The sequence below is a fragment of the Phalacrocorax aristotelis genome, chromosome 3 (assembly GCF_949628215.1).
Source record: "Phalacrocorax aristotelis chromosome 3, bGulAri2.1, whole genome shotgun sequence".
NCBI classification, from domain to species: domain Eukaryota; kingdom Metazoa; phylum Chordata; class Aves; order Suliformes; family Phalacrocoracidae; genus Phalacrocorax; species Phalacrocorax aristotelis.
In genome coordinates, this window is record NC_134278.1 from 1,766,337 (window position 1) to 1,793,120 (window position 26,784).

The following is a 26,784-nucleotide window of genomic DNA, read 5'->3' on the forward strand; positions in this document are numbered from 1 at the left end:
TGAGCTGTCCTCCCACAGCGACCGCCTGCTGTTAATGTTTAATTGCCCTTTGACTCATTTCTCTCCTCCCCAGCTGGGTCTGGCCGAGGCTGGTGGTGAAGAGCTGCCGTCCAGGGTGATGGTGGAGGTTGTGAATCAACTCTACAGGAGTGGGTCTGGGTGAGGGATCAATGCACCCCTGGGAGTCCCACAGGGACGTGACGTGGGATGCACCCAGCTCTGGTGGAGCCTGGCCCTGGGCAGGGGAGCCCGAGGCAGAGGGGTAGCTCTGTCCTTGCTCCAGGCACACACCTCCGCACCAACAGCCCCGGTGGTGTGTTTCCTCTGTGCTGTCTTCATCAGGACCCCAAACTCCAAGTCCCTCCAGTGAGGCTGCCACCATCCAGGCCCTGTCTCTGGCCTGCGAGTCCCACATCCTCCTGCCTGGTGCAAAGAGCGAGCCCTGCTGCAGAAGTGTCCATCCTGCAACGAAGGCGCCGGGATCCAAGTCCCGAACGAAGGGACTTCCCGTTCGTTCAGCATCCAGAAAAGCGGCCAGGAGCCGCCTCTGAAGATCTCTGGAACAGAAAAGCCTCCCTTGACGTGCCCAGCGGCACTGCCCTGCCTGCCTGTGCCCAGCCTGCCTCCCAGCGCTTGGTGGAGCCGGCAGCGGGGAGGACGTGAGGATTTCTGGTCTGGCCCCGTGCCTGAGAGCCACAGTCTGCTCCTTGCTGCCGCTCCAGCCTCGTACACCCTGTAACGTGCCCAGGCAGGGCTTGGGGAAGGAGCCCTCCCCTGAGACGAGGCTACGGTCGTGCTGCTTCGCAAACCAGTGCCGGGTTCCCAGGCTGGTTTTGGTGGCCGCGGGACCAGTTAACCTTCCCAACTGGGGCCCGTCCAAGGTGCCTGGCCTGTGTCATGGGGTGTCAGGCCTGGCCGGACACATCCTGGGGCGGGTGCCCAGGGCTCATGTGTCTGTCCCGTGGTGGCCAAGGCACAGCGAGGCTGGGCAGCCCGAGCCCCTGCCGCACCCTGCGCGTTTGCGATCCCCCTCAGCTGCAGCGGGACGGGGATAACCCCTGAGCACGCCCGAAACCTCCAGGGAAGCTGTGGCTTTTGGTATTAATTACTGCACTGAAGCAATTGCTTCCCTTGGCACAGCAGCTGAGATGGCTTCTCCTTAGAGCTGCCGGGGTGAGGATGTGCGGGAGCCCGGTGCCTCTGGCCGTGCAGCGGCTCGGTGGGGCTGAGTGTGGTTCTGGGTTTGGGGAATCTCCATCAGCTCTGAACCGCAGCCAGTGTTCTGGATCTGGGGGTGCAAGAGGGGAGCAGCCGCTGGCTAAAACACAGCTAAGAGGAGGGGGAACCTTCTGAAAAGGTTTCAGTGGGGTATTGATCAGTTTGGGGGGTGATTTGGGCAGGATAAGCAAAGGGGAGGAAGCCTTGCATTTCTCTGCTCTGCTCTGGGGGTGTTATGTGGTCGCTGAGACCCCAGAGAAGACCATGGGGCTGGGCAAAGGACAGGCGGGCAGGTTATGTGGGTGCATGGCCCGGCCCCCTGCTCATCTCCAGGGGGCGGTCCCTGGCACCCAGCGAGGCTGTAGATACGGGGGTTCCCTATGGGGTGCAGCCCCCGGGGGCTGGGGGGGGCGGTCTGTGAGCTGCCGGGGCGAGGGGACAATGAGGAGGAGGATGGACTGCGGAGCAGGAAAGCAGCACGGGGACCGAGGGAGGCCCACGAGTGGGGTCAGAGCCACCCGAGAGCCCCCCTCGCTGGCCCGCATTCCCCACCCCCGGCGGCAGCAGGGCCACCCCGCAGCCGGGACCGAGAGGGTTACGGGGGGCGGAGACGCACCGGGGCTCACCGGTACCGGCACAGCGGCGGTGGGTGCCCGCCCCCGGCCCCGGGGAAGCCCTGCCCGCTCCCCCTTCATCCCTCCCCCGTACCGCTGCCATGCCCCCCCGGCCGGAGCCCGCCCCGCCGCCGCCGCCTCGGCCCCGGCCCCGCGGAGACGGAGGGGGCGGCGGGACAGGGCGGCCCCGGGCGTAGGGACCGGAGGATGCTGGAGGCGGCCGGGAGAAGCGAAGCTCATCGCATCTCTCCCGGCGGCGGGGCCGCACCTGCGCTCCCCCCGGGGCTGCGGCAGCCGGTGGGCTGCGGGGCTCGCCCCCCCCTTCCCACCCCGGGCCCTTCTCCCATCCATCCCCTTGGAAGGAAGCATCTAGGAAAGGAGCAAAACCAGAAGGAGCGGCGGGGATCGCCCCCCAAAACCGGCTGCCCTCGAAGGAGGGGCAGGGAGGCATCGCGACATCTTTCTGCTCCGCGTCGCTTCGGTTGCAACCTGGCAGTGCGCAAGGGCTGGGGAGAGAGCTGGCAGGGAGCTGGGGAGGCAGGCTCGCTCCGCTCCCGGCCTCCCCACGCCACACCGGCGGTTATTTATAATTATCCCCCTTTCCCTCCTTTGGCCGCTCCTCGGCACGCAGCGGGATTGGGGGTTACGGCTGCAGGAGAGGGGGAAAGGCCTCGCTACGCCGTGGCCGGCAAGACGATGGTGCGGGTGATGCCCCGCTGAGCATCGAGGTGCGGGGGGAGCGCGGCGTTTCTGCGGGGCCGGAGCAGGGGAAGGCGCCGCGATGCCCAGGAATAGGGCTTTTTCGGAGCCCGAGTGCTCAGCTGAGTACTCGGCCGACTACTCGGTGAGCCTGCCGTCGGACCCCGAGCACGGCGTGGGTCGGACCCACGAGGTGACGGTGCGCAGCTCGGGACCCTGCCTCTGCCTACCCCGCTTCATGCGCCTCACCTTCGCTCCCGAGTCCTTGGAAAACCTCTACCAGACCTATTTCCGCCGCCAACGCCACGAGACCCTCCTGGTACTGGTGGTCTTCGCCGCCCTTTTCGACTGCTACGTCCTCATCATGTGCGCCGTGGTCTACGCCGCCGACAAGCTGGCCCCGGTGCTGGCGGCGGCGGCCGGGCTGGCCACCCACATGCTGCTCTTCATCCTCTGCAAGTACAGGCTGCTCCCCAAGCGGGTGGCCCGCAGGTTCCTGCCCTACGTCCTCTGGGTCCTTATCTTGGCCCAGATCTTCTGCTACCTGGGTCTCAACTTCTCCCGCTCGCCCGAGGCCAGTGACACGGTGGGCTGGCAGGCCTTCTTCATCTTCTCCTTCTTCATCACGCTGCCGCTGCGCTTGGGGCCCATCGTGCTCATCACCACCGTCTCCTGCGGCGTTCACACACTGGTGCTCGGTGTCACCGTCGCTCAGCAGCGGCAGGACGCCCTGGACGAGGGTGCGCTGCTGAGACAGGTACGGGGCCGGTGGGGGAACACGGGGTCCCCGGGGTGGTGGGAGGTGACGGACGAATCATCCCCATTTGGTGTTTCCATGAGTTACCGTGGGGTCCATCCCCATCCCTACGCCCGACCCTAAAGCCAGGTTTAATTCAGACCCTGCGAGCTGACTGTGATGTTTACTGGGAGCAGGGAGGGGTCCCCAAAACAGATCCTGATATCAACCTACATGGGGAGTGGGGTGCCTGGGAGGGCAGGCGCACCCGCCTGTGCTGGGACACCTGGCCCTGCAAGGACAAGTCCATTCCTGGGAGACACCCTGGGTGTGTGGACATGCAGGCTGTGGTTGGGCTGCTGGGGAAACTGAGGCACGGTGGACTGCGGGCTCCCCCATCTGCCCTGCCAGCTTGCTTGGGCCAATTTCCATTTGAATTGCAAAAATGGCTAAAAGTGGCCAAAAATGGCCATTTTTAGCAGAAACATGTCAGGAGCCCAGCTCCCGGGCTCGCAAACAGCTACTGGAGCTTTCCCAGGAGGAAGGAGCCAGGGAGCAACTTGGGTGATGCTCATCACCCAGCCCCATGCCTGGGGCAGAGCCTGGGGATGCTTTGAGGTGTTTTTCTGCTAGAAAACAGCGTCCCCGAACCTGAATGTGGCCCCAAGGATGGGCCACCCATTCACACACACAGCAAAGGAGGGGACATGGGGATCAGGCACGGGGAGAGCGGTCCCTGGCCCATTGGGTTCTTAATATTTCCTGGGAAATACCCACCTGGAGCAGCTAGAGACTGTTTTTGTTCCTAAATCAGTGGATTTCACTGCTTGGCCAAATCCTTTTCCTCCTACCAATGTCCCTACCGGCTGGCCACGCACCCATCGATCTGAGGAGGATTTTCGTGGCCGGGCTGGCGGGGGGGGGAGCGGGGGAAATAAGCCAGGGCTGAAAACTTGTGTGCTAGTGGCTGCTGACGGCAGCAGGGAAAATCCCGCTGGAAGCATCCGCTCTTCCCCGTAATGGTGTGTGCTCCGTGGGAGGATGCTACGGGAATTCGGGATGCTCTGGGTCAGGTCCTGGGAGACCTTCAGCTGCTCCCAACCTAAACAGGAAGAGAGAGAGGGGGGTTATTTATTTGCTTTTTTGGGAGATTTGGGAGTGTTGAGCCCATGGTCACACCAGGAGTTTGGAAAATGGAGCCTGTTCTCCAAAACCCCCAAAGATACTGATTTTTCCCTGCCCCGGAGGGTACGGTTTGGGGCTGGTCCCCTGGCATGGGGTATCTCGTGGCATCACACAGGATTTTGTGAAGAAAAGCACTTTTTGGGCATGGTTTTTGGAGCATGCCAGGCTGGGTACTGGGGCTGCAGCATGGGTGCCCCCCAAGTGATGCCCAGCCGGACGCACCATGTACCGGGAGAAATCCCAGTACAGCAGCAGCTTTCCCAGGTTTCACTCCTTATCTGGGATGCAAACGCTGCACGTGGCCGATCCAAAGCTAAGGAAACCTCTTGCTGCCACCAGCCCCGGGATGCAGGAGGTGAGGGGCCATGTGGGCACCCCCCCGGGCCAGCAGCAGGCATGCGCCGCTGCCGCCACGTTAATCATTGCCGTGGCACGGAGAGTCCGGGGCCGGTAAAACCTTGGCAACGCAGCATGCCTCAGCCTCTGCCTGCTGCAAAAGGAGGAACATTATGTCCAGAAATAAACATCATATGCTTTATTATTATAGCCGGTGGTGCGGCTCCCGGAGGGCACTGCTATTAATAGGATGAACTGGAGGATGTCACTTCGGCGGGGCTGGCGCAGCCCAGGAGGCTTCACAAGAGATGCCGGCAGCTTCTGCCCCGCTGCTGGCCGCCAAGGAGGAGCCCGAAGGCTGCGTCGTGGCAGGGGGTCAGGGTTTGGTGGTGTTTGAGACCACATCTGCTGCGGTCGTGTGCAAACCAGCTGCGAAGCATCCTTGGGCTTGGCCGATGACCTGTTCCTGGTTTGGATGGCCCTGGCAGATCCCCCCCCGGAACCTTTGCTCCAGGACACGGATGGGGAAGGCGGGATAAGGCTCATCCACCTGCTGTGCATGCTCTTCCTGCACGTGTCTTGCTCTTGCTGCCTCCAAATTACCGAGTGCAAATAATAACTGGTGACCATGCTGGGAGCGGGGTCTCCTCCGTGTTGGGGCTTCCCTGCGGTGTTTGGGGTGCCAGGAGGTGTTTTGCAGCTCAGGCTGCGCTGGGGGAGGTTGTTGGGGACTGAGCATCCATTGCACGGCTGCAGGATGGAGCCAGAAGATGCTCGGCATAGGACACATCTGTGCCATGCCCGCAGGTCCCCAGGGATTCCAGTGGCCCCGGTGTGCCGAGCTGTGCCGAGCTGCCCCATGCCCATCCAGCCCCGGTAGAGTGGCCCGTTGTCATGACAACCTGAGAGGCTGGTTAAAAATAGCAAGTGGCTGCTTGTTTTGGGGGTTTCTTCTCTGTGCCCACCTCCAGACAGCTTCTCACTCGCCGTCTGCTGTGCCGCGGGTACAGGGGCTTCCCGGGGATCCCCCAGCCGCAGCGGCTGGACCTGGGGCAGGATCCGGCCCTGGGGCATCAACTGGGGATCCCAGGCACTCTCCCCTGCTCCTCATGCTCTTTCTCCCCCACAGAGAAAAGTTTCATTGCTGCAAATCATTTTGTCAGTCCCGGGATGTGCCACGCCAGCACCCAAAGCCCCAGCGCCCTGTATCTGTTGCTGCACGAGGCCTGTTGCCTTCGTGCCTCAGTTTCCCCCCGGTGCGGAAGGGGTTGGCAGCTCCTCCCTGTCACCACGCGACGAGGCCGGGCCGCTCGGGGCTCGATGCTGTCAAGTGATGAAACCCTTGAGGACGGGGACGCCCAGGGATGGCTTTGGGGCCAGGGTCACATTGTGGCTTTCCTCCAGCCGAGCTGGGCTATGGGATGTGGGGACCCGGGACGGGACAAGGTCGCTAGCAGGGAGCTGGGGATCAGGAGGAGGATGCTGAGCGCGGTGGCACATCCCGCATTGGAGACCAGCCCAGGGACAGCTCTGCGCTCTTCCTGCTGCCTCCTCCACGCTGGCTGTGACACAGCCCATGGCCCGCGGGGTGGGAGGACATCTCCATGTCCACATCGCCTCTTCAGCATAGCTGCTATCACAGCCTCCCCGTCGCTCTTCCCCTTTCTAGACTAAACAAACTGAATTCTTTCAACTCTCCCTCATCAGTCATATTTTCCACGAAGGGCTCTTTGCTCCCATCTGCAAACCTGCTCCGTCCCCTCCCAGATTGCGGGGACGGGGTCCAGCCCAGGGGGTGGGATGGGTCCAGCCCATGGGGACAGCAGCCAGCCCCGGGGATGGGGTCCAGCGCATGGAGCTGGAGTCCAGCCTGTGGGATGGGACAGGGTCCAGCCTTTGGGACGAGGCAGCGAGCCTCCATGCCACGCTCCCTTGGAACCCCAAAGAAAGCGGGGTGAGTTGTCACAGCCAGCAACACCCAGGGACATCCATCTCCAGCGCTGCGGGCTCACAACCACATTTTTGGCCGTTAAGAGGGATGTAGAGGGGCAGGAGTGTGAGTAAATACATGATTTTAGGGTTTGGCTGTGTTTTTATTAATTTTTTCAGCACAAAGGGGTGCAATTCCCGTGGCGGGGTGGGGGGAGGGGGTGGCAGCTGAGAGCTTCTCGCCTTCAGCAGCGCCTTCTCCTGGGGCTGCACCCAGCCCCTGCCAACCTGCTGCCTTTTTCCAAAACATCTCCGCAAGTTTTAATGAAGCAGAATCAGCCCACGGGGACCACGAGCTCTCCTGGGATGCTCAGGGCATGATCCCCGGCTGGACCCCTCCTGCAGAGCCACTGTGATCATCCCCCTGGTTCCCAGTGAGTCCCCCCCAGCAGTTAACAGTGGTCGTGGCTGGTGGTTTATCCTTAGGGTGTATTTTATGTTCTCCAGCACTTGAATATTTTTTTTCCAGTCTCATCTGTCAGTCTCTGCTGCCCAAACAGGGACTTGTGGTGTCACCGGCCCACGCATGGTCTTCCCCGCGACTCCACTCACCCCCATCTTCTTTTCTCTGCCCCAAAAGATCCTGTCCAACGTTGCCATCTACCTTTGCGCCATCACGGTGGGCACCATGTCCTACTACATGGCCGACCGCAAGCACCGCAAAGCCTTCCTCGAAGCGCGCCAGTCCCTCGAGGTCAAGCTCAACCTGGAGGAGCAGAGCCAGCAGCAGGTAGGAGCCGCGGCTGGGCAAGGGGGCAGCACGGGGACAGGGCAGGGGACCGAGATGGGACACCGGTGTGGCTTTGGGCTGTGGGTAAGGCACCCACAGCCTGCACCGTGCCCAGCGCGGAGGGACCGTGGCAGTGGCGATGGGGATGGGAGGACCCAAAGTGGGAAACGCGTCTGCAGCTTTGCACCCTGCGCTCGATGTGGGGACTCTCTGTGTGACCGGCCTCTTCCAGGGCCTCCCAGATCCTGCCGTGGCCACCACCAAGCTGTCCCCAACCCTGAGCACAGCCATGCAGCAGGTCCCCGTGCACAGCCACGTGGCAGGTCCCCAGGCGCAGCCATGTGGCAGGTCCCTGGGCACGGCCACGTGGTGGGTCCCACGGTATGGCCTTGGAGCACGTCCCTGTCCCCGGGCACAGCCACGTGGCCGGTCCCCGTCCCCAGGCACGGCCACGCAGCGGGTCCCCATCAGGCCCCCGGCCACCTCGTGGGCTGGGAAGGGAGAGCTGCCCCCCGCACACGGCTGTGCCGGCACCGTGCCGTGGTGGCCCGCTTGGAGGGGACCAGGCGGCGTGGTGCCAGCCGGCGGTTTCAGAGCCCTGTTGTCTCCAGCCGCTGTCCGGTGATGAGCTGGGCTAATTTTAGCGCCTTACCTGGGGCCTCTCTCCCCCCATCTCCCACCTCTTATCTGGTTGATCCGCTGCCAGCAATTTGCTCCCAATGGCAACAAGAGACACGTGGCGGGGCCGGGCCAGCGCCACCAGAGTCCTCTTTGCTGCAAAACCTGGGTGGGTGCTCTGATGTCTAATAAGGGGTTAGGGCCAGGGAGGGGTTTGGGCGATAGGGCTGGGGGATGCTCCGAGTGAGAGCGCCTTCAAGGCTCATGGGTTCAGAGGGGTATAGGAAGGGACATGAGGATTATTATCGCATGAGCTCTTTTTCCTTAAGGAATTGAGCTAAAAATAGCCTGGGATCTTGCAGGAAAGGCTGCTAGCGTGGGGCTGAGTGGCTCAGGGCAGGGGAGCCGCGGTGCGGGGAGCGGTGCCGGCGGCCGGATCCATCCCTCCTCCCTCCAGGCCAGCAGTGGTGGCTGAACCAGCAGCCCCATGGGCAGAGCTAAGGTTAACGGGAGCCAAGAGGAGCCGGGGAGCTCCTGCACGCCTCCCCACCAGCAGCCCCTGGGGATGGGGATGGGAATGGAGACATGGTGCCGTTCCTCCAGCAACAGCCCCCGCCGCCGCTGCACATCGAACCGCCCCCATCCCAGAGGAAAAGCCACTTCATTAACCAAGTTACTTACATTTAGTGCAAATCCCCATGCACAGCCGGGCAGATCTATCCCTTCTCTGGCTCTGAGGCTGCAGAGCCAGCAGGGACAGCAATGGGTACGATGTCCCCAGGTGGGCTTGGGCATCCTGGGGGGACCTTGGTCGAGTCCTACGCATGGATGTGGGGTACCCACCACACTTTTAAATTGATAACTCCCCCCCCGGTGTGGTTTAACTCAGGTCCATACACACCCACCAGGCCCCAAACCACCCCTGTGGCAGGACACCCTGGGGCATCTCGCAGGGACCTTGGGGGACATCCTTGTGGACCCTGAGTTCGCTCCCAGTGCCATGTCCCAGGTTTACTTGGGCCAATAAAATCTTGGCCAACCCAATGCATTTTAATTCTCCAGCTCCCAGCGAGGGGCTGGGTTCTGTATCACACCTGCAGAAGGGCTCTGGGCTGCGCAAGCAGATTCTGCAGCTCAGCAGCCGGTGTCCAAATAAGTGTGTGGGACTGTCCCTCCTTCCCATGGCTCCGGGGACAGGGAGGCTGGTGGCTGTGGTGCCCCAACACTGCTGCCCTCCCATCTTCCCCTGGCTGGGATTTATTCCCACTTGCAAAAATCTTGATGAGAACTTGTAAAATAGGAAGGAAAATGGTAAAATCAATTGCTGGCAGAGCATCACCGCCTGCTCCTTCCTCACGTGTGGCTGAGAGATTGGGCTAAAGACCTGGCTGGGCCCTGTGGTCCTTCGGGGAGGGCCAGGTCCAGCAGCGAGGGCCCAGGAGCTTGGAAATGTCCCTTTGCTGCTCTTTGTCCCCGTGGAGAAGGGGGTGCTCAGAAGCTGTGCATTTGCACTGTGTGTTTGCATCATGGGTTTGCATTTAGCCTTTGCCTTTGTGCGGCACGGTTACACCGTGTATTTGCACTTTGTATCTGCGCCATGCGTTGCTGCTCTTGGCACGGGCTCGCCTTCGCGTCGCGGTGATCTCCCTTCCCTGCCCCGGCCCCCAGGAGCGGCTGATGCTCTCCATCCTGCCCAAGCACGTGGCTGATGAGATGCTGAAGGACATGAAGAAGGACCCGAGTCAGAAGGAGATGCAGCAGTTCAACACCATGTACATGTACCGTCACGAGAACGTCAGGTAGGACTGTCTCTTCACCGTGTGGGGAAAAAAAACCTCCAGGTTTTTTTTTGCAGAAATGTGTATTTTGCAGCCCTGGCTAGAAAAGAGGGAGTGATTAGGGTGGTTCGCAGCTAAAGCGAAGGGTGACAGGGGACGGCCACCAGCTAGACCATGACCTGAGGGCCCTTTTTACTCCAGCCATGGTTTACAGTGCATAGTTTTCAGCCGTGTCCCCAAACAACCTTTCCTCCAGCGCGGGCACCCTGGTGAAAGGGGAGAGTGGGGGGAGGTGGGGCGCCGGGACTGAGCCGCACGCCGTTGCTCCCCGCAGCATCCTCTTCGCAGACATCGTGGGCTTCACCCAGCTCTCCTCGTCCTGCAGCGCCCAGGAGCTGGTGAAGCTCCTCAACGAGCTCTTCGCCCGCTTCGACAAGCTGGCAGCCGTGAGTGCCTCCCAACCCGCCGCCTGGCATGTAATGAGCGGGGCAGGTCTCAGCCACCGCCTCCCCCCCCCCCCCCCCACTCCCCCCGGCCCCAGCCAAAAGCTGGATCCCAGGGTGGGGACGAGGAGGTTAAAGTATTATTGCTCCGGGATGCTGGAGACGCCCTGCGCTCCGTTGCAAAAATAGAGCTAGGAAGGGGAGTGCAGCCAGGCTCCCGGGCGATCCCTCCGGGGAGGCAGGGTGGGAATGGAAAATCCGATTGTTTGTGTCCCCGCTGGGCGCGGGAGGCCTCCGCGCGGGTCAAGGTCAGCCTGGCAGAGGGGTGGGGTGCTGAGGGGGTTGGGGGGGATCCCAGCTGATGGGTGGGGGAGCTGACATCGTGTCCCCCTGTCCCCAGAAATACCACCAGCTGCGCATCAAGATCCTGGGCGACTGCTACTACTGCATCTGCGGGCTGCCCGAGTACCGGGAGGACCACGCCGTCTGCTCCATCATGATGGGGCTGGCCATGGTGGAGGCCATTTCGTAAGGGCTTTCTCCTTGCAGGGGTGGGCATTGACCCCCAGGGAGGGGTGCCAGGGTGGGATGGGGGTCCTGGTGGGCTGGGGTGCAGCCTGGGGGCTTTGGGATTCCCGCCTCTGCAAAATGCATTAAAATATGGAGGGGTTATAATGATGGGGGGGGGGGGGGGCTGTGGGTGGAGTGGGGATGGGTTGGGAGGGGGTCACCCTCATAATATTGTTACCTTCCCCCCTCCCCAGCTACGTGCGGGAGAAGACCAAGACGGCGGTGGACATGCGGGTGGGGGTGCACAGCGGGACGGTGCTGGGGGGCGTGCTGGGCCAGAAGCGCTGGCAGTACGACGTCTGGTCCACCGACGTCACCGTGGCCAACAAGATGGAGGCGGGCGGCATCCCCGGGTGAGCATCTCCACGGGGGGAGGAGGGGGGACAGGGATGGGGTGCCCTGCACCCAAGGGTGACGCTGGCGCCCGGTGCTGGCAGGCGGGTGCACATCTCGCAGAGCACCATGGATTGCCTGAAGGGCGAGTTCGAGGTGGAGCCGGGTGAAGGTGGCTCACGTTGCGAGTACTTGAAGGAGAAGGGCATCGTCACCTACCTCGTCATGGTCCCCAAGCAGCCCCTCCGCAATGGCATCAATGGGGTGGTGAGTGGCGGCGGCACCACGGTGAGCCGGAGTTGGGGCGGGGGGGGGGGGGGAGACCCCCCCCCCCACTGTGACCCACCACCTTCCACCTTGCAGAAGCTGTCGCTGACCTCATCCCATGGCGGCTCCCCGCCACTGGTCAACACCAAGGAGTGCAACGGCAGCCTCAGCCTGGCCTGCGCCAGCCCCGAGGAGCCCGAGGAGCCCGACGCCAGGGTGAGGGGCACCCTGGAGAGTGGAGAGGAGGATGGAGAGGTACAGCCTGTGCAAAGCAGCCCCCTTCCAGCAGCTCACCTGCATTTGGAAGGCTGCTGATAGCCACACCGGGGTGGCCGAACCCCCCGGTGCCAGCATGGTCTCGCTGATGTGTTGGTTGTGCCGGCGCAGGCGGTGAACCCCTCCTTCCCCAACCCGCGGCGGCGGCTGCGGCTGCGGGACCTGGCCGAGCGGGTGATCGACGCCTCACAAAACGAGCAGGAGCTCAACAAGCTGCTCAACGAAGCCTTGCTGGAGCGCGAGTCCGTCCAGGCGTGAGTCACCCCCGGTCGGCGGCACATCCCGGCATGGCTCGGCCGGTCCCTGGTGCTGCCAGGCGGTGACGGGCGGTGTTGTTGGCAGGCTGAAGGGGAAGAGCACCTTCCGGCTCTCCATGCGCTTCATCGACCCCGAGATGGAAACGCGCTACTCCGTAGAGAAGGAGAAGCAGAGCGGGGCTGCCTTCAGCTGCTCCTGCGTCGTCCTCTTCTTCACCGCCTTGGTGGAGGTCTTCATCGACCCCTGGTATGGTGGGAAAGTGGTGGGGACGGGTGGCCCCAAGACATGCTCAGCCCCACTGGGTTTCAAACCCATCCCCTTTTGGTCTTTTGGCAGGCTGGTGGCCAACTATGTGACCTTCGTGGTGGGGGAGATCCTGCTGCTCATCCTCACTCTCTGCTCCTTGGCTGCCATCTTCCCCCGGGTGAGACGGGACAGGCTCACCGCTCATGGCGATGGGATGCTGTGATGTCCCACCACTGTGTCCTGCCTGGGCGAACCCCTCCCCACCTTCCTCTCCCCGCAGGTCTTCCCCAAAAAGCTCGTGGCCTTCTCCACCTGGATCGACAGGACCCGCTGGGCACGCAACACCTGGGCCATGGCTGCCATCATCATCGTCACCATGGCTGACATTGTGGACATGGTGAGCCACCAGTCCGGGCTGAGCCTACTCCAACCTCCATCCAGGCAGCCTATAATTGTGCACGGCCCCGTGCACGGCCGATCATTAAAGCAATTAGCAAAGCTGCACTGCGGATACGGGGGATTTTAGGTCGGGTGCTGTTCTTCTGCTCTGCAAAGCACCCTGTCCTGGTGGGTGGCCATGCAGCCTGGGGGGAGATGCACCCCATCCCCGTGTCACCCTCCTCACCCGGCCCTCGTGCCCCCAGCTCAGCTGCCGGCAGGACCACGGCGGGATGGGCAACGGGACGGTGGGACCACCGCGGCCGGGCGGCTGCGGGGAGCAGCCCAAGTACTACAGCTACATCGCCCTGCTGGCCTTGGTGGCCACCATCATGCTGGTGCAGGTCAGCCACATGGTCAAGCTGACCCTCATGGTGCTGATCACTGCGGCCGCCGGCACCGTCAACATCTACGCCTGGGAGCACATCTTCGACCAGTACGACCGCCGCCGTGGCCAGCAAAGCAGGTAAGGGGTGGCGGGGGGGTGGGCATGGGTGGGGGCGGTGGGGCACAGCTGTGCCCACAGCCCACCCACGCCTTGCCACCACTGCCGGCAGGTCTTCACTGGTCCCTTCCAAGTACTCCATGACAGCAATGATCTTCATCGTGATGCTCAGCTTCTACTACTTCTCTCGCCATGTAAGTGACTCACCTGCCCAACCCAGGAAGCTCCCATCCCCTCTGTGTCTTCACCCTCAGCCCCGCCATTGTTTTTTGCAAGCTCCAGGGCAGTAGGTTTGCCCCCCGCCCCCCCGCTGTGGACAAGAGGAACCGGCCCCAAGCTGCGTCAGGGGAGGTTTAGGTTGGAGATGAGGGAAAATGCCTTCCCTGCCAGAGGGGTCAGGCCCTGGCACAGGCTGCCCAGAGAGGTGGGGGAGTCACCGTCCCTGGGGGGGTTCAAACACCATGCAGCCGTGGCACTTGGGGCCATGGTTTGGGAGGCCTGGGGGTGTTGGGTTGGCGGTTGGACTTGATGATCTTAAGGTCTTTTCCGACCTTAATGATGCCATGATTCTATGGACAGCATCATCAGCTCTTCTCCAAGGAAGCCCTTTCTCTGCAGGACCACATCAGTGCAGCGAGCACCTCCATCTCACCTCCGTGGTTAGGGGTTGGCAGCAACGTGGTGGCCCCAAGACCCAAGCCTGTCCCATCAGGGTTCCATTTGCCCCTTGGAGCAGGTCTTGTGTCCCCAGTTAGGGCTTCACCTTGTCCCAGAGCCTCCCTCCAGGCTGTCCCCAAGCCCAGACCAGCCCCACAGGGGCCAGGATGTTCCCAGTGCTGGAGGGGACCCACTGGTGGGTGGGAGCTGGGGGTGCAGCCATCTCCTCCCACCCACAGGTGGAGAAGCTGGCCAGGACCCTCTTCCTCTGGAAAATTGATGTCCATGACCAGAAGGAGCGGGTCTACGAGATGCGGCGCTGGAACGAGGCCCTTGTCACCAACATGCTGCCCGAGCACGTGGCCCGGCACTTCCTGGGCTCCAAGAAGCGGGACGAGGTGAGGGGCACCCTGGGTGGGGGTAGTTCCCCCCCTTTTTTGGCTGTGCAAAGCGAGGTTGCAGAGCACCCTCATTTTTTTTGACGTGCCAAGTGAAGATGGCTTCACAGGCGGGTTTTGGTTTGCCGGAGGTGCTGGTCACGCATGGCCATGTCCCCAGCTCACAGCCACCATCCCATCCTGTCCCCAGGAGCTGTACAGCCAGTCCTATGACGAGATCGGCGTCATGTTTGCCTCCCTCCCCAACTTTGCTGACTTCTACACGGAGGAGAGCATCAACAACGGGGGCATTGAGTGCCTGCGGTTCCTCAATGAGATCATTTCTGACTTTGACGCGGTGAGTCGGGACGGAGCCAGCCATGGGGCTGGCATGGGGCTTGGCCAGACCTTCCCTTCCTGCCCCATCGGGGGGCAGAAGGACCTGCCATGGCCCTGGGGTGCCTGAGGGTCTTGTCTCCATGGCTCAGCTCCTGGATGAACCCCAATTCCGGTGCATCACCAAAATCAAAACCATCGGCAGCACCTACATGGCTGCTTCTGGAGTGACCCCTGATGCCAGTGCCAACGGCTACAGCGCCAAGGTGAGGGGCTCCCTGTGCCGGGGGGCGGGGACACGACAGTGGGCAAGGGGTGGGCAGGCCTGACCCGCGCTTCCCTTACAGAAGGAGACCCTCTCAGACAAGGAGCGCTGGCAGCACTTGGCCGACCTGGCTGACTTTGCCTTAGCCATGAAGGTGACGCTGATGAACATCAACTACCAGTCCTTCAACAACTTCATGCTCCGCATAGGCAAGTCCGTGAGCGTGGGGCAGGGTCTGCCTCAGTGTCCCTCGTCCCTGTTCCCCGTGAGCGGTGGGATACTGGGCAGCAGCTGTAGTTCAGCAGATGAAGGCAGCAGGGCTCAGGGGGGACCTCGTTGCCCCAGTGAATCCCCTGGGACAGACTCTCCTGCAGAGGAGGGCGTCCTGTCTGTGTCACCAGGCACCGAGCTGACGTCTACTCCCTGTCTTGCACAGGCATGAACAAGGGGGCCGTGCTGGCGGGCGTCATCGGTGCCCGCAAGCCGCACTACGACATCTGGGGCAACACGGTGAACGTGGCCAGCAGGATGGAGTCCACCGGCGTGATGGGGAACATACAGGTGAGGCGACGGAGGGGACACAAATCAGCAACCCATGGAGGGGCTGCAGCCCTCAAAACACCCCAGGCTTTGGGTGGGAGGGGGAAGGTGCTGGCATGAGCACATGGAAGGGTTGGGGCTGGCTGAGGGGGCTCCTCCGGGCTGGGAATGGGGCAAGGTGAGGCACCCCCAGACAATGGGGCAGATGGGTAGACCTGTTGCCCAATTGGCATATGGGGGTCACTGGTGCCCATGTCAAGGATCCCTCCTGCCTCCCACCACGTCTGCTTGTCCCCGCAGGTGGTGGAGGAGACCCACCTCATCCTGAAGGAGTACGGCTTCCGCTTCGTGCGCCGGGGAGCCATCTATGTCAAGGGCAAAGGGGAGCTGCTCACCTTCTTCCTCAAGGGCCGGGAGAAGCAGGGCTCCTTCATCAACGGCTCCTCCGTCACCCTGCCCCATCAGGTGGTGGACAGCTCGTGAGGGTCCGGCGCCTGCCCACCAGCACAGCCACCGCCTCCCGGCACGGCTCGGGGAAGGGCCCGGGCGCCCACCGCCAGGGACGTCCATCCCACCGCCATCCGGATCTGAAACCAAACTCAAGAAACCAAGCCCTTCGTACGACCCTTTCCGAGCCCCCGCCGGAGCTTTCTGGTGGGGGGGATGTTTGCTCCATCGCACTTGCGGCTGAGCAGGAGGGAGACGCGGGGCCGCCCCGGCAGGATCCTCCGGTCGTTCACGCTCGCAAGCGCACGCAAGCTCGCAGCCCCGGCGGGCCGTGGCCGGGGACACACGATGCCTTTCCCCGGGCGTCCTGGGCTTCGCCGGGCAGGCGGCCGCCCCATCAGCCACGCCGGGGAACAGCACGACATTAAAGCAGTATCACGGGCCCCAACCACCGCGCGCTCGGCACGAGGAGAGCCAAACTCAGGGCTGGACGGGAAGACACCACGTCTCTCCTGCGTGCCGGCAGCGGTAGCTGCAAACCAGGAGCATCCGGGGTTTGCTGTAAGTTCCTACCAAGTTCATCCTCGTCACGAAGCGCCGTAGTTAGGAGATCGGGGAGACGGAGAGCGCGGTGCCGCCTTTGACTCGGGGAAGAAGAAAAAGGAACCGATATTGTGTATTTCAGATATATAAATATATATAATATGAGAGTACAGATTGACATTTATATTTTTAAATGGCCGTTCCCTCCCCGCGGCGGGGCTCGCGCACGCTGCCGTCGGCTGCTGTCACTTCGCTGTCGCTTGATGGAAGAGAGGACCAGGGACAAACCCGACGCTGCCAGGGCCCGGGGGGAGAAGGCAGGTGCCCACAGAGTGTAATTACGCCGCTAGTTTCTTGAATAGAAGCAGCTGAATTTCAAAGCCTGATTCTGCGCCTGCTTTGTTCCAGGGTTTTGGGCACGGTGAGATGGGCTTGATTGCCTTTCCGAGGGGGTGTTGGTTCTGGAGGGGCCCCCAAAGGAGCACCTCCTGCCTGTAGCGTTCGCTCCCCGCTGGGGCTCAGCTGAGTACCTAACCCCTGGGAACGATGATACAAATGATACGGGAGTTTAATCCCTACGCCGTCAGGGAGAAAGAAATAAAACTCGTGCCCACGGCCCATGCTGCTGTCCCTGCGCTCGCAGGCAGCACCCGCGGGGACCCGGAGCAATGCTGGGGAGGGGGACAGACCCGCACCCGCGGCGCCAGACGCAGCCTGCTGAGGGTGTTTGTCCCCCGGGATACGGGCTCCGAGGCAGAACGTGTCTTATGGCCTGGACCTGCCCCTCTCTGTCCCACACAAACGGGGTTATGCCCAAGACCTGGGTTAAGCCTGGCTTTGCCCCAGCTGCCTCAGTGACAACACTGGGGCGGTTTAGCCTAGAGGGTGAAGTGCCCAGTTCCCACACATTTCCCCCAAAAGCCTGGCCCAGACCTTCACCCCGCAGCAGGGTCAGGGCAGGGACTTACACCTAAGTCTGCCCTCCGCAAGCTCACGGCTGCCCTCAGGCACAGGCGAGGCACCCAGCAGCACTTTTTCCACTTTCCATTTTTCACAGAGGAAACCACAACCACAGAATGAAAAGTGATGCGGGACAATGAAAAGGACTTCTGATGCTGCACAGCTGGCGTCAGGAGCGGCTCTTCAAAAGGCCAGGCCGCTCCGAACACGAGCGAGCGAACGCTCGCCCCGCGAGCGCCCCAGGGGCCGTCAGCTCTTCTAAAGCAGCTTCAGCCTTGCGAGCCTTCCTCCCTGAGAAGTCCTGAGTGCCAGGGGCAGGAATCACTACCTGGAGCTACGCCACTCGAAAGGCGGAGGCTGCACGTAGTTCAGTTCAATCTGGGCAAGGAGCTCTAATGGTTACAGAAAAAAAAAAAAAGAATTAAAAATGATGAAGTGCTTTCCCTGTGCCTTATCACACACAGTCCTGGCATAAAAACGAGATGGATGACCTCTCAATGTCCCTCCCAGCCCAAACCATTCTACAAGTCTATGAAAACACTGTCATTTGAAACCTCATTATACAAATATTGTCATTTAAACCCCGCTCGATTCTACTAAACCACATTATAAGGCTAAAGAAAAATCAACAGATTTTTTTTTTTTAAAACACCACAATTTCTGTAACATAGAGCTTTTATGAACAAGTTTTTAAAGGACTGTTACAAAAGAGCAAGTTTTTAAAGATCTGACCCCGACGTGAAGCACGGCGACGGGACACCAGCAAGGCCGCCCCACGCCTGAAGGGAAGGAAAGAGCACGCGTAAAGCCACGGCTGGCGTGAGATTTTCTGGCAATTTCATGGTTTGTGCGGCGGGGGGGTTTAGCACAGCCCGCGGGAGGGCAGGGGTCGCTGCTGGCAATCCCTACCCCTCACCTCTCTCCCTCAACCCCTCCGAGCTTCTACCATGAAGTCCCTTCCTGGCTGTGGTAGGCAGGGCACGGTTCCGCTTGCTCCCCCCTCTTTTCGAGGTGCGCGGTGCCGATCCGCAGCGCATTGCCCCCAAAGCGCCGAGATCTTCAACTTTTAATTCCGTTTCTCATTCCAACCGTGAGAGGTTTCCTGCAACCGTGGAGTCCTGCGGCACCAACCGCAGAGATGGGCGCTCAAACGAGCAAGAAGCACAGCGCTGAGAGAAGATTACCCGCAACAACAAACACCCGAAAGCCTCAAGGAAACATTGCTCTCGAGATTCGACTGGGCCAAGTGCTCCTCGGGGGGTCCCCAGCAGCAGTGCTGCAGTCCACGGAAAACATTTGCATTTCGAGGTCACTCCCCGCAGGCGGAGGCGCGTTACCGAGGAGAGCCGGGGTGGCTTACGGTGTTCCATCCAGACTTTGTTCGGCGCTGCTGAAGTAGCGGAAGGCTTTGTGCAGGGCCATGCGGCGAAACAGGTCCGAGTGAGCTGCTGCCATCTCTGCTAGGGATTTGGGAGCGTCCGCTGGCAGATGGAAGCAGATGGATCAGTGGGGAAAGGGAAATCATATTGCCAGCTTTAAACTATTTGCTTCCCATTCTTCCCTTGTCCCCGGAGAGCTTCTTGCTCTCCCTCGCCATAGCTTTTCTTCTCATAACCCTTCCCTCTCCTTCCTAACCCTTTGTGCGCTGCAGCTCCCCCGCGGGATTTGACGCCGCAGAGAGCACAAGCGCCTTAAGAGACACCCACGGCTGAAGGGAGAGGATGGTACATGGGAGCCTCAGCCACCTCTTTCCTCTCTCAGCTCAGAAGACACTGAAATTTGTGAGCATAGGCAGAACTTCAGCTATAAAGGGATGGCTCCTGCAAGGAAAGGAGAGGGGGAACTGTTGACACAGTACCCAGCTCCTCCTCCAGCCCAACTGCAAGGCAAGAAGCTCACAGAAGCAGGCCTGAGACCATGACTGAGGGCAGAGAGATGATGAGTCCCAGCTGCTCTGTTCAGAGCTCCATCTAGCTGCACGTTGGTCCATGTGCTTCGCAGCCCAGCCAGCCAGCCCTGAGCCAGGCACAGCGTGGCTGGAAACGCAGGGAGACAGACAGGCAAATGATTCCTCAAGCCCAGCTCGGCATCTGTAATAACCAGTCAGAAAACAGGCCAGATCCAGGTCTAAGCCGTGCCACAGTGTTAGGGCTGCACGAGACACTCGGTGTCACGGTCAGACTTTGCTGTACCAGGAGGAGGGGGCGTTACTGATATAGAGGAGGGGGAGCGGGTGGTGTCAGGGAAAGGTTTTTCAGGCAGACACCTTTGCTAGGAGTATTTAGATCTTCATTACAAGTATTTCACAGTATCCCTAACCCTTTCAAAGGGGACAAAAACCTTGCTCCGGCCTCTCTCCTCTCCGCTGTTGCACTCCGGCACACGCCAGCACACCTAACCACAGCAAGGGCAAGTCAGGGCCTGGCTGCAGAACGTGAGACATCCCAACACCAGGCCTCAATTAGTCATTCATCTAATTGCATTGAGAGAGAAAATCCTGATGCTGAAAAGATCCTGTCTTATTTGCCTACAAGTACCACCCACCCTACAGAAAGATCATGGGGCTGGGTGCCAGGTTTTCAAGGATCAGAAACGAGTCCAAGGCCATAAGTCAACTGGAACAAACTATCGCTGCGACTGAGGGTGACAGCATCCGAGTTCCTGGCTGCACTTGCTCGCCAAGCTCTCTCACGTGTGCAGGGTGCACTAGCACGGGCTGGGCTTTACCTGTGCGACTTGTGAGAACAGCATCGTGATCCTGCTGGGACCGTAACAGAGTCTGCACCCCGAGTAACTGCACACTGGGAATGAGCAGCCTGTCCGCCTGAAGTGATCCAAGCTTGCGCTCGCGCCTTTCCCTTCTCAGCCCCATCATATTTCCCTCCCTCCAGCCACCCCGTCTTGCCAATATTGCAAGACATCTACGCTCTTGTGCTAGTGATGAGTTACAAATGCTTCAAAGCCTGAGGGAGTGGCAGGGAGATGTGCCAGGGGAGGGTGAGGCCGGGCATTAGGAGAAGGTTCTTCCCCCAGAGGGTGGTGGAGCCCTGGCACAGGCTCCCAGGGAGGCATCACGGCACCAGCCTGGCGATATTCAAGCAGCGCTTGGCCAAGGCCCTCAGAGACACGGTGTGAATTTGGGGTGTCCTGTGCAGGGACAGGAGCTGGGCTCGATGGTCCTTGTGGGTTCCTTCCAGCTCAGGGCATTCTGTGATTCTAAGGCTCAGCACCAATTGTACACAACCTCTTGTATATCTTTTCTCCCACAGAAATATGACAGCTTTCTCCCTTTAGTCCCCAAAACTCAACTAGAAAGAAACCCCATCCGTCTGCAGAACCACAGTACGGTCTGCCCACCCTGCACCGTCCACTTACGTGTGCAGGAAATGACGACTTCAGTGGGGAGGCTGCAACAGAGATCTCCGTAAAGCAGCCTCACGTGGAACGGAAAGGTCTTCCTTTTACTCGACACTTTGTAATTAAAGACCAGCAAGTTACACAAGGAGTTTCTCTGCACGGTTCCTTCTATCTGATCTGAAAAGTGTTCCTGGAGGGATGAAAGACAACTTCTGAAACATGAAGCTAGGAAGGGAGTCTGTTAGCACAGGGCTGGGAGGTCGCCGAGTGCAGTGCCCCCACCCTCCACACCAGCCCGGCACGCCCACACGCTGTACATTGAGCAACGCTCCACTTGGGAAAGACTTAAATAAACCAGTGCTCACGCACTGGTCCTCCAGAGGCTTTTTACAAGACCACAGCTATTTCAGCTTTGGGATCTCCGCAGTTTGGCAGTGATTTTCAGATGAGCCACCGGCCAACAACGAAGTACACGACAATCAATGAAACAGGCAACCGAGTTGATAAGTCACGCGATAATTTGTGAAGTTCTCACAACCAGAACTGTGAGCGCTCCACATAAAGAAAACGGCCAAGATTCCCCCCAGCGCTTCAGAGAGTCGTAACACCTGGTACATGAAAGGGAAAAAGATGGGTGACTGGCCTTGCTGCGGCCACTGGTACCTGTAACTGGTCTGCCTGGTACCTCCTCCCCACGTAAGCGTTCAGGTGGTCTGACAGGACAGACAAGAAGCGCCTGATGTCCGTCTGCAAGTACTTCTTGGCAAGCTGCTCCAAGGGGATGAAGGTGGGGATGGAGTGGCGGTGAATCTGCACTGCTGTCTTGATGACCAGGTCCAGGTAGTAGGAATCCAAATAGGTGCTCTCGTAAGCCGTGATGATGCAGAAACACACTCCCTGCTTGGTCAGCTTCCCACTGATCCCTTGGGTCCAGAGAGAGGGTTTATTCAGTGCTACACTAACTCCTCACCGCAAGGTAGCTTTGCTGGGGGCAACACAGACGGCAAGAGGGACCGTGTCCTCTTACTACACTAGCTCAGGGAGCTCCCTCAGAGCATTAAAGGCTTGAAAGAGTTTAGGGACATCAAGCACAGCCACTTTTTAGTAAGGGACCTCTAATGAAATAAAGCAGCTTAATGGTAGCTTAAATTCCCAATAACCGAGTTACGCTGCCACTTCCAAACACGGTCCAGGGAGAACCGGCTGCTCTGGGTGGGGGAAGGCAGTGCTTCACTGCCCCAAGGCAGTGTGCTCACGGCAGGGCTCGGCACACTTGCACCAGGCAGGACCCGCATCCTCACACTGTCTGGAACACAGAGCAAAAGTGACTCTCACTGGAAACCAAGATTTTGTTTAAAAAGCTCATGAGCAGATGAAAAGAGTGCTGACCTCACAAGCTTGCCTGGAAGACCAAGACCCCCTGGATATTTAGCAGCCTAATTCCCAAAGATTTCATTAGGAGAAAGGTAGTTACACGCCTTCCAGAATCTAGACCTTGGCCTAAACAATACAGTTCAGTAAACAGTAGTTCCTGCAACATCCCTTTCTGTGAAAGGCAGGGAATTGCAAGGTTACGGCCCTTCCAGCATTTGCAGACTCTAAAGGCTCCAAGCACAACAGCAACAACGCTAACGGGGAAGTCACTCTTCACACCAGGCTCATTTTCCAAAATTTAGCACCCCAGAAATGCAGCCGTTGGCAGAACACACGCAAATCTCGAGACATTACCTGTGAGGTAAAAGACCTGCAGCATGGCCTTAAGACTTTTTGTCTTCCACTCTAAAACAGCCCGAGCAGCGGGCTGTGTCGGATTTGACACGACTCCTCCTTTCCCAAGTTGCTACAAAAGCCAGAAGAGAAGAGAGGTCAGAAATCACTGACACAAACGTGTCACGTGCAAGGAACACAGTCAGGCTACGGAGAAATAATAACCCAGCTCTGAGAAAAGCATGATGGCATTTCAAGCAGAAGAGAGGAGAAATGAAGGAGGGAGAAGGGAGGAAAAACTCAAGAACAGAATTCAGAAACAGCCACTTGACCTCCAAGCAAGGAGACCCAGCAGTTCTGGACTACGTGGTACTGAAAACAAGGGACACCAGGACTATACGTGACTTAGAAAGGGAAAATTAAAAAATAACAGTTGACTCTATATGAATAACCTCCATAAATCCACACTCTGAAAGCATGAGCACACCGGAGCCCTCTGCCAGGTCTCTGCAGCAAGCCCTTTCTCACCCTGTTTTGCTGCAGGTCCACTTTAGCCCGCAGCTTATCCCTCTGGAGTCTGAGCTCCTGCACTCTTGCTTTCAGCCTGGCCAGCTTCTCTGCTCGCTGCTCCATTTCCTCTTCCTTCACAGCTGTCTCATGAGCCTGCGCCTCCAGCATTTCCAGGTGAGCGAACACCCCTGCGAGGAAAAGCACAACGCTCTCAAAAATCCAGGCTGTGATTATTAGCGGTCCGCACCGCAGTACCCAAAACAAAGCAGGTCCAGCACAGATATGTAAAGAAACCTCTTACAACAGCTTTTCAAAGGGCAGAGGGCAGGCAAACATCTGGCAAAGAGGCTTTTGGGAATTTTAAACAGTGAGGCTGAGTGCCAGCAGACCCTGAACACCGGGGAGCCCCACACCAGCTAGCTAAGCTCCTGGAAAGCAGAGTAAGCTAGCAAACACGCCAGTCCAGGTCCCAAGACACCTGCAATTCCCAGTTTTACTTCTAATCCAGTACCCACAGCAGAAAAGCGACTTCTCTGAAGCCCCCATAACCAAAATTGGCCGAGAGTGACTCAAGACACAACTCGGTGAGCCAGGGCATCACCTCTGGCCCCGAGCATTTTGGGGTTCACCCCTACAGGTGGACACACTTTGCACTTGGATATCCCATACCCCACACAGCTCACCGCCTGATGAATACGCCTTTCTTTCCTCCATTGTCCCTTGCGACTTTCCTGCAAGCAGGAAGGTGGATGTTGACACTCCCTGGCCAGGCTCCATCCCTTGAGCAGCAGCAATGTGGGGTAAGCGAGAGCTCTTCCTCAGGGGACTTTCTCCTTCCTTCTGTTGCTCAAGGGGACTCCGAGAAGTGCTGAGGGCAGGTCTAGCACCTGGGCTGGCCCCACGCAGGAACAATCCCACAGGCTGACAGCTGAAATCACAGGGTCATTAAGGTTGAAAAAGACTTCCAAGATCACCAAGCCCAACCCCCAACCCAACACCCCCAGGCCTCCTAAACCATGGCCCCAAGTGCCACGGCTGCACGGTGTTTGAACCCCCCCAGGGACGGGGACTCCCCCACCTCTCTGGGCAGCCTGTGCCAGGGCCTGACCCCTCTGGCAGGGAAGGCATTTTCCCTCACATCCAACCTAACCCTCCCCTGACGCAGCCTGGGGCCGGTTCCTCTCGTCCTGTCACTGGTGACTTGGGAGCAGAGACCAGCCCCCCCCTCACTCCAGCCCCTCTCAGGCAGCTGCAGAGAGCGAGAAGGGCTCCCCTCAGCCCCCTCTTCTCCAGGCTAAACCCCCCCAGCCCCCTCAGCCGCCCCCCAGCACACTTGTGCTCCAGACCCTGCCCCAGCCCCGCTGCCCTTCTCTGGACACGCTCCAGCCCCTCAAGGCCCTTCTTGTCCCGAGGGGCCCAAACCTGAGCCCAGCATTCGAGGTGGGGCCTCCCCAGGGCCGAGCACAGGGGCCCCATCCCTGCCCGGCTCCTGCTGGCCACACCAGTGCTGGCACAAGCCCGGGGGCTGGTGGCCTCCTTGGCCACCCGGGCACTGCTGGCTCATGCCCAGCCGGCTGTCAGCCAGCACCCCCAGGGCCTTCTCCGCCGGGCACTTCCCAGCCCCTCTGCCCCAGGCCTGGAGCGTTGCCTGGGGTTGGTGCGACCCAAGGGCAGGACCCGGCACTTGGCCTTGTTAAACCTCATCCAGTTGGCCTCGGCCCATCGACGCAGCCTGTGCAGGTCCCTCTGCAGAGCCTTCCTGCCCTCGAGCAGATCAACACTCCCGCCCAACTTGGTGTCATCTGCACCTCACTGAGGGCGCACTCGATCCCCTCGTCCAGATCACTGACAAATACATTAAGCAAGACCGGCCCCAGCACTGAGCTCTGGGGCCCCACTCGTGACCGGCCGCCAACTGGATTTAGCTCCGTCACCACAACTCTCCGGGCTCGGCCATCCGGCCAGTTTGTTGCCCAGGAAAGGGTGCCCCCGTCCAAGCCATGAGCCGCCAGTGTCTCCAGGAGGCTGCTGTGGGAGACAGTGCCAAAGGCTTCGCTAACGCCCGGGTAGACAACACGCATAGCCTTTCCCTCCCCCACTAGGCGGGTCGCCAGGTCATAGAAGATCAGGCTGGTCAGGCACAACCTGCCTAAGGACACGCCATAACCCACCGTTTATGAGCCACCGTTTCGCGCCGGCCCTACAAGGAACCCGCCGGGAGCGCAGGGACGGACAAGGCCCACCGGTGAGGAGAGCCCGGAGAGCCGCCACAGCCCCGAGGGGTGACAGGGAAGGCGAGCCGGGACCCACCGCCCCCCGCTCCCCAACGGCTCCCGCACTCACCGTAACGACCGACGCTCAAACTACGCGCCTCAGCAGCGTCAGAAAAACGTCACCTCCCATGACGCCATTCACAGCCCTCACAGTTTGCCGTACAACGAAATGGCGGCCTCCCGGCATGCTCTGCGCCGCCTTATCCTCCTCCCCAACGGGTTCCGTACGGCAAGATGGCGGCGCCCGGAGCGGCCGCGGCGGGGCTGGTGCAGTACGTGGTGCTGCGGGGGGACCTGGTCCGGCCGCCGCGGTCCTGGCCCTTGGGCGCGGTGGTGGCTCAGGGCTGCCACGCCGTCTTGGCCGCCGTCCATGCCCACAGCCGGCACCCCGACACCCGCGCGTACCTGGAGGCGGGCGGCGCCATGCGAACCGTCGTGCTGGAGGTGCGCGGGGCAGGCCGGGAGCGCTGGGCGCCGGGAGGGGAGGGGGGGCGGCCATTTTCGGGGGGGGGGGCGGCCGCCATTTTGGGGCGGGCTCGGCAGCGGCCTGAGGGGACGGTGAAGGTCCGCGGGAGCGGTGGGCGTACCTCGACCTCAGCCCGGCCTCTCCTCACGCCCCTCGGCCCCCCACATACCCGTTTCACCCTTGGAGCGAACCGTGCCCTGAGCTCCCCAAGAGGTCAGGGCGGTGATGGGCACCACTCGCAGGGCAGCCTCGGTGCGGGTGTGGGGTGCGCTGCGCCGGGCAAGCTTTCCAGAGGGAAATAAACCATGCATTTTTGAAGTTTTACAAGCTATGTTGGCTGAGAACTCCCAGCTCCTACCCCCAGTACTTGCAGAGGCCGGTGGCACAGTCAGGGCCTGCAAGAACAAAATGCCTTTTGGGTAAGGTACAAAGCATGGGGACTGCCCATCCTAGTATCTGCGCGCAGGCAGCTGCCCGCCGTCCTCGGCATGAGCTGTCTTGCTTTGCCTCTTCCTGGGTGAGCAGCGGCGCCGAGCACCCGAACCCTCAGAGCAGGCTTTGTTTTTTGCCAGGCTCCGGACGAAGCTGCCCTGACGGCGCTGGCAGAGACCCTGAAGCAGCACAGCATCGACCACGAAGTATGGACTGAGCAGCCCGAGAACGTGGCCACCTGCCTGGCGCTCAGGCCTTACCCGAAGGACCAGGTTCACCAGTATCTCAAGAAATTTAAATTGCTGAAGTGACTGCGACCGGGCATGGGCAGCTCTCCTCCTGGGCCAGAGGTGAGCTCAACCCCGGGCAGGCACCAGGAGGAAAGCTGCTGCGTCTCAGGAACGTTGTGCTAACACTCAGCAGCAGGTAGTCTTCTATAGCAGTTACACGGTGTGAAACGGTTCTTTGGTGGCCAGGATTAAATGTTATTCTGTGCAGAAAGTGGCTATGTGTTGTATTAACCTGCTGCCCGTGCAGTCGGCGTGCTTGTAGGCCGTCCCACTGCCGGCACAGGCAAACTGTCGGTTCTTGCAAATGTCTCTGCTGCTTTTTAGGGGTGACTTTTTCCCCTGGGTAGCTCTTTGAGCTTCCCCGTCCGTGAGTCCGTCCATCCCGACAGCTGCTTTCCCAGTGCCCGAGCTCCGCAAGCGGGGCCTGGCCGCAGGCATGGCCGCC

At 60.3% G+C, this 26,784-nt stretch overlaps 3 protein-coding genes across 6 annotated transcripts; 2 read left to right on the forward strand and 1 right to left on the reverse strand.

Annotated features, from left to right (window-relative positions):
• The first annotated feature begins 1,658 nt into the window (after nt 1-1,658).
• Nucleotides 1,659-16,723, forward strand: ADCY3 (adenylate cyclase 3). 2 transcript variants are annotated; one of them, XM_075086489.1, is made up of 20 exons: nt 1,659-3,288; nt 7,358-7,507; nt 9,794-9,924; nt 10,238-10,349; nt 10,747-10,874; nt 11,111-11,269; nt 11,354-11,537; nt 11,613-11,771; nt 11,904-12,046; nt 12,135-12,296; nt 12,387-12,474; nt 12,577-12,693; nt 12,941-13,200; nt 13,292-13,373; nt 14,076-14,234; nt 14,425-14,571; nt 14,702-14,815; nt 14,897-15,023; nt 15,251-15,375; nt 15,655-16,723. In XM_075086489.1, the coding sequence occupies exons 1-20, from the start codon at nt 2,614-2,616 to the stop codon at nt 15,835-15,837; spliced, it is 3,405 nt and encodes a 1,134-aa protein (XP_074942590.1). In that variant the 5' UTR covers nt 1,659-2,613; the 3' UTR covers nt 15,838-16,723. The 2 variants fall into 2 exon arrangements, with proteins under 2 accessions (XP_074942590.1, XP_074942591.1); XM_075086490.1 differs by having other exon boundaries at nt 11,354-11,516.
• A 1,238-nt stretch (nt 16,724-17,961) lies between these two features.
• Nucleotides 17,962-25,332, reverse strand: CENPO (centromere protein O). Of its 3 annotated transcripts, none has more exons than XM_075086492.1 (7): nt 25,222-25,332; nt 23,565-23,806; nt 22,897-23,066; nt 22,390-22,501; nt 21,325-21,584; nt 20,680-20,851; nt 17,962-18,785 (listed from the first exon to the last, which is right to left on the reverse strand). In XM_075086492.1, the coding sequence occupies exons 2-7, from the start codon at nt 23,653-23,655 to the stop codon at nt 18,661-18,663; spliced, it is 930 nt and encodes a 309-aa protein (XP_074942593.1). In that variant the 5' UTR covers nt 23,656-23,806; nt 25,222-25,332; the 3' UTR covers nt 17,962-18,660. The 3 variants fall into 3 exon arrangements, with proteins under 3 accessions (XP_074942593.1, XP_074942592.1, XP_074942594.1); XM_075086491.1 differs by having other exon boundaries at nt 23,562-23,806; XM_075086493.1 differs by having other exon boundaries at nt 23,562-23,806; nt 25,050-25,224.
• A 19-nt stretch (nt 25,333-25,351) lies between these two features.
• Nucleotides 25,352-26,550, forward strand: PTRHD1 (peptidyl-tRNA hydrolase domain containing 1). The gene is made up of 2 exons (XM_075086494.1): nt 25,352-25,595; nt 26,190-26,550. The coding sequence occupies exons 1-2, from the start codon at nt 25,386-25,388 to the stop codon at nt 26,358-26,360; spliced, it is 381 nt and encodes a 126-aa protein (XP_074942595.1). The 5' UTR covers nt 25,352-25,385; the 3' UTR covers nt 26,361-26,550.
• The last annotated feature ends 234 nt before the right edge of the window (nt 26,551-26,784 follow it).

What these genes read in the sequence shown, in the direction of transcription:
- CENPO (XM_075086491.1), bottom strand. Translation starts at nt 23,655, where the DNA reads ATGGAGCCTGGCCAGGGAGTGTCAACATCCACCTTCCTGCTTGCAGGA. An exon ending in AAAGGCGTATTCATCAGGCG is followed by an intron (nt 23,067 to 23,561) that starts GTGAGCTGTGTG and finishes TTTTCCTCGCAG; the next exon opens with GGGTGTTCGCTCACCTGGAA. An exon ending in TGGACCTGCAGCAAAACAGG is followed by an intron (nt 22,502 to 22,896) that starts GTGAGAAAGGGC and finishes TGGCTTTTGTAG; the next exon opens with CAACTTGGGAAAGGAGGAGT.
- PTRHD1 (XM_075086494.1), top strand. Translation starts at nt 25,386, where the DNA reads ATGGCGGCGCCCGGAGCGGCCGCGGCGGGGCTGGTGCAGTACGTGGTG. An exon ending in TGCGAACCGTCGTGCTGGAG is followed by an intron (nt 25,596 to 26,189) that starts GTGCGCGGGGCA and finishes GTTTTTTGCCAG; the next exon opens with GCTCCGGACGAAGCTGCCCT.
- ADCY3 (XM_075086489.1), top strand. Translation starts at nt 2,614, where the DNA reads ATGCCCAGGAATAGGGCTTTTTCGGAGCCCGAGTGCTCAGCTGAGTAC. An exon ending in TGAGTGGCGGCGGCACCACG is followed by an intron (nt 11,538 to 11,612) that starts GTGAGCCGGAGT and finishes TCCACCTTGCAG; the next exon opens with AAGCTGTCGCTGACCTCATC. An exon ending in GCGTGATGGGGAACATACAG is followed by an intron (nt 15,376 to 15,654) that starts GTGAGGCGACGG and finishes TTGTCCCCGCAG; the next exon opens with GTGGTGGAGGAGACCCACCT.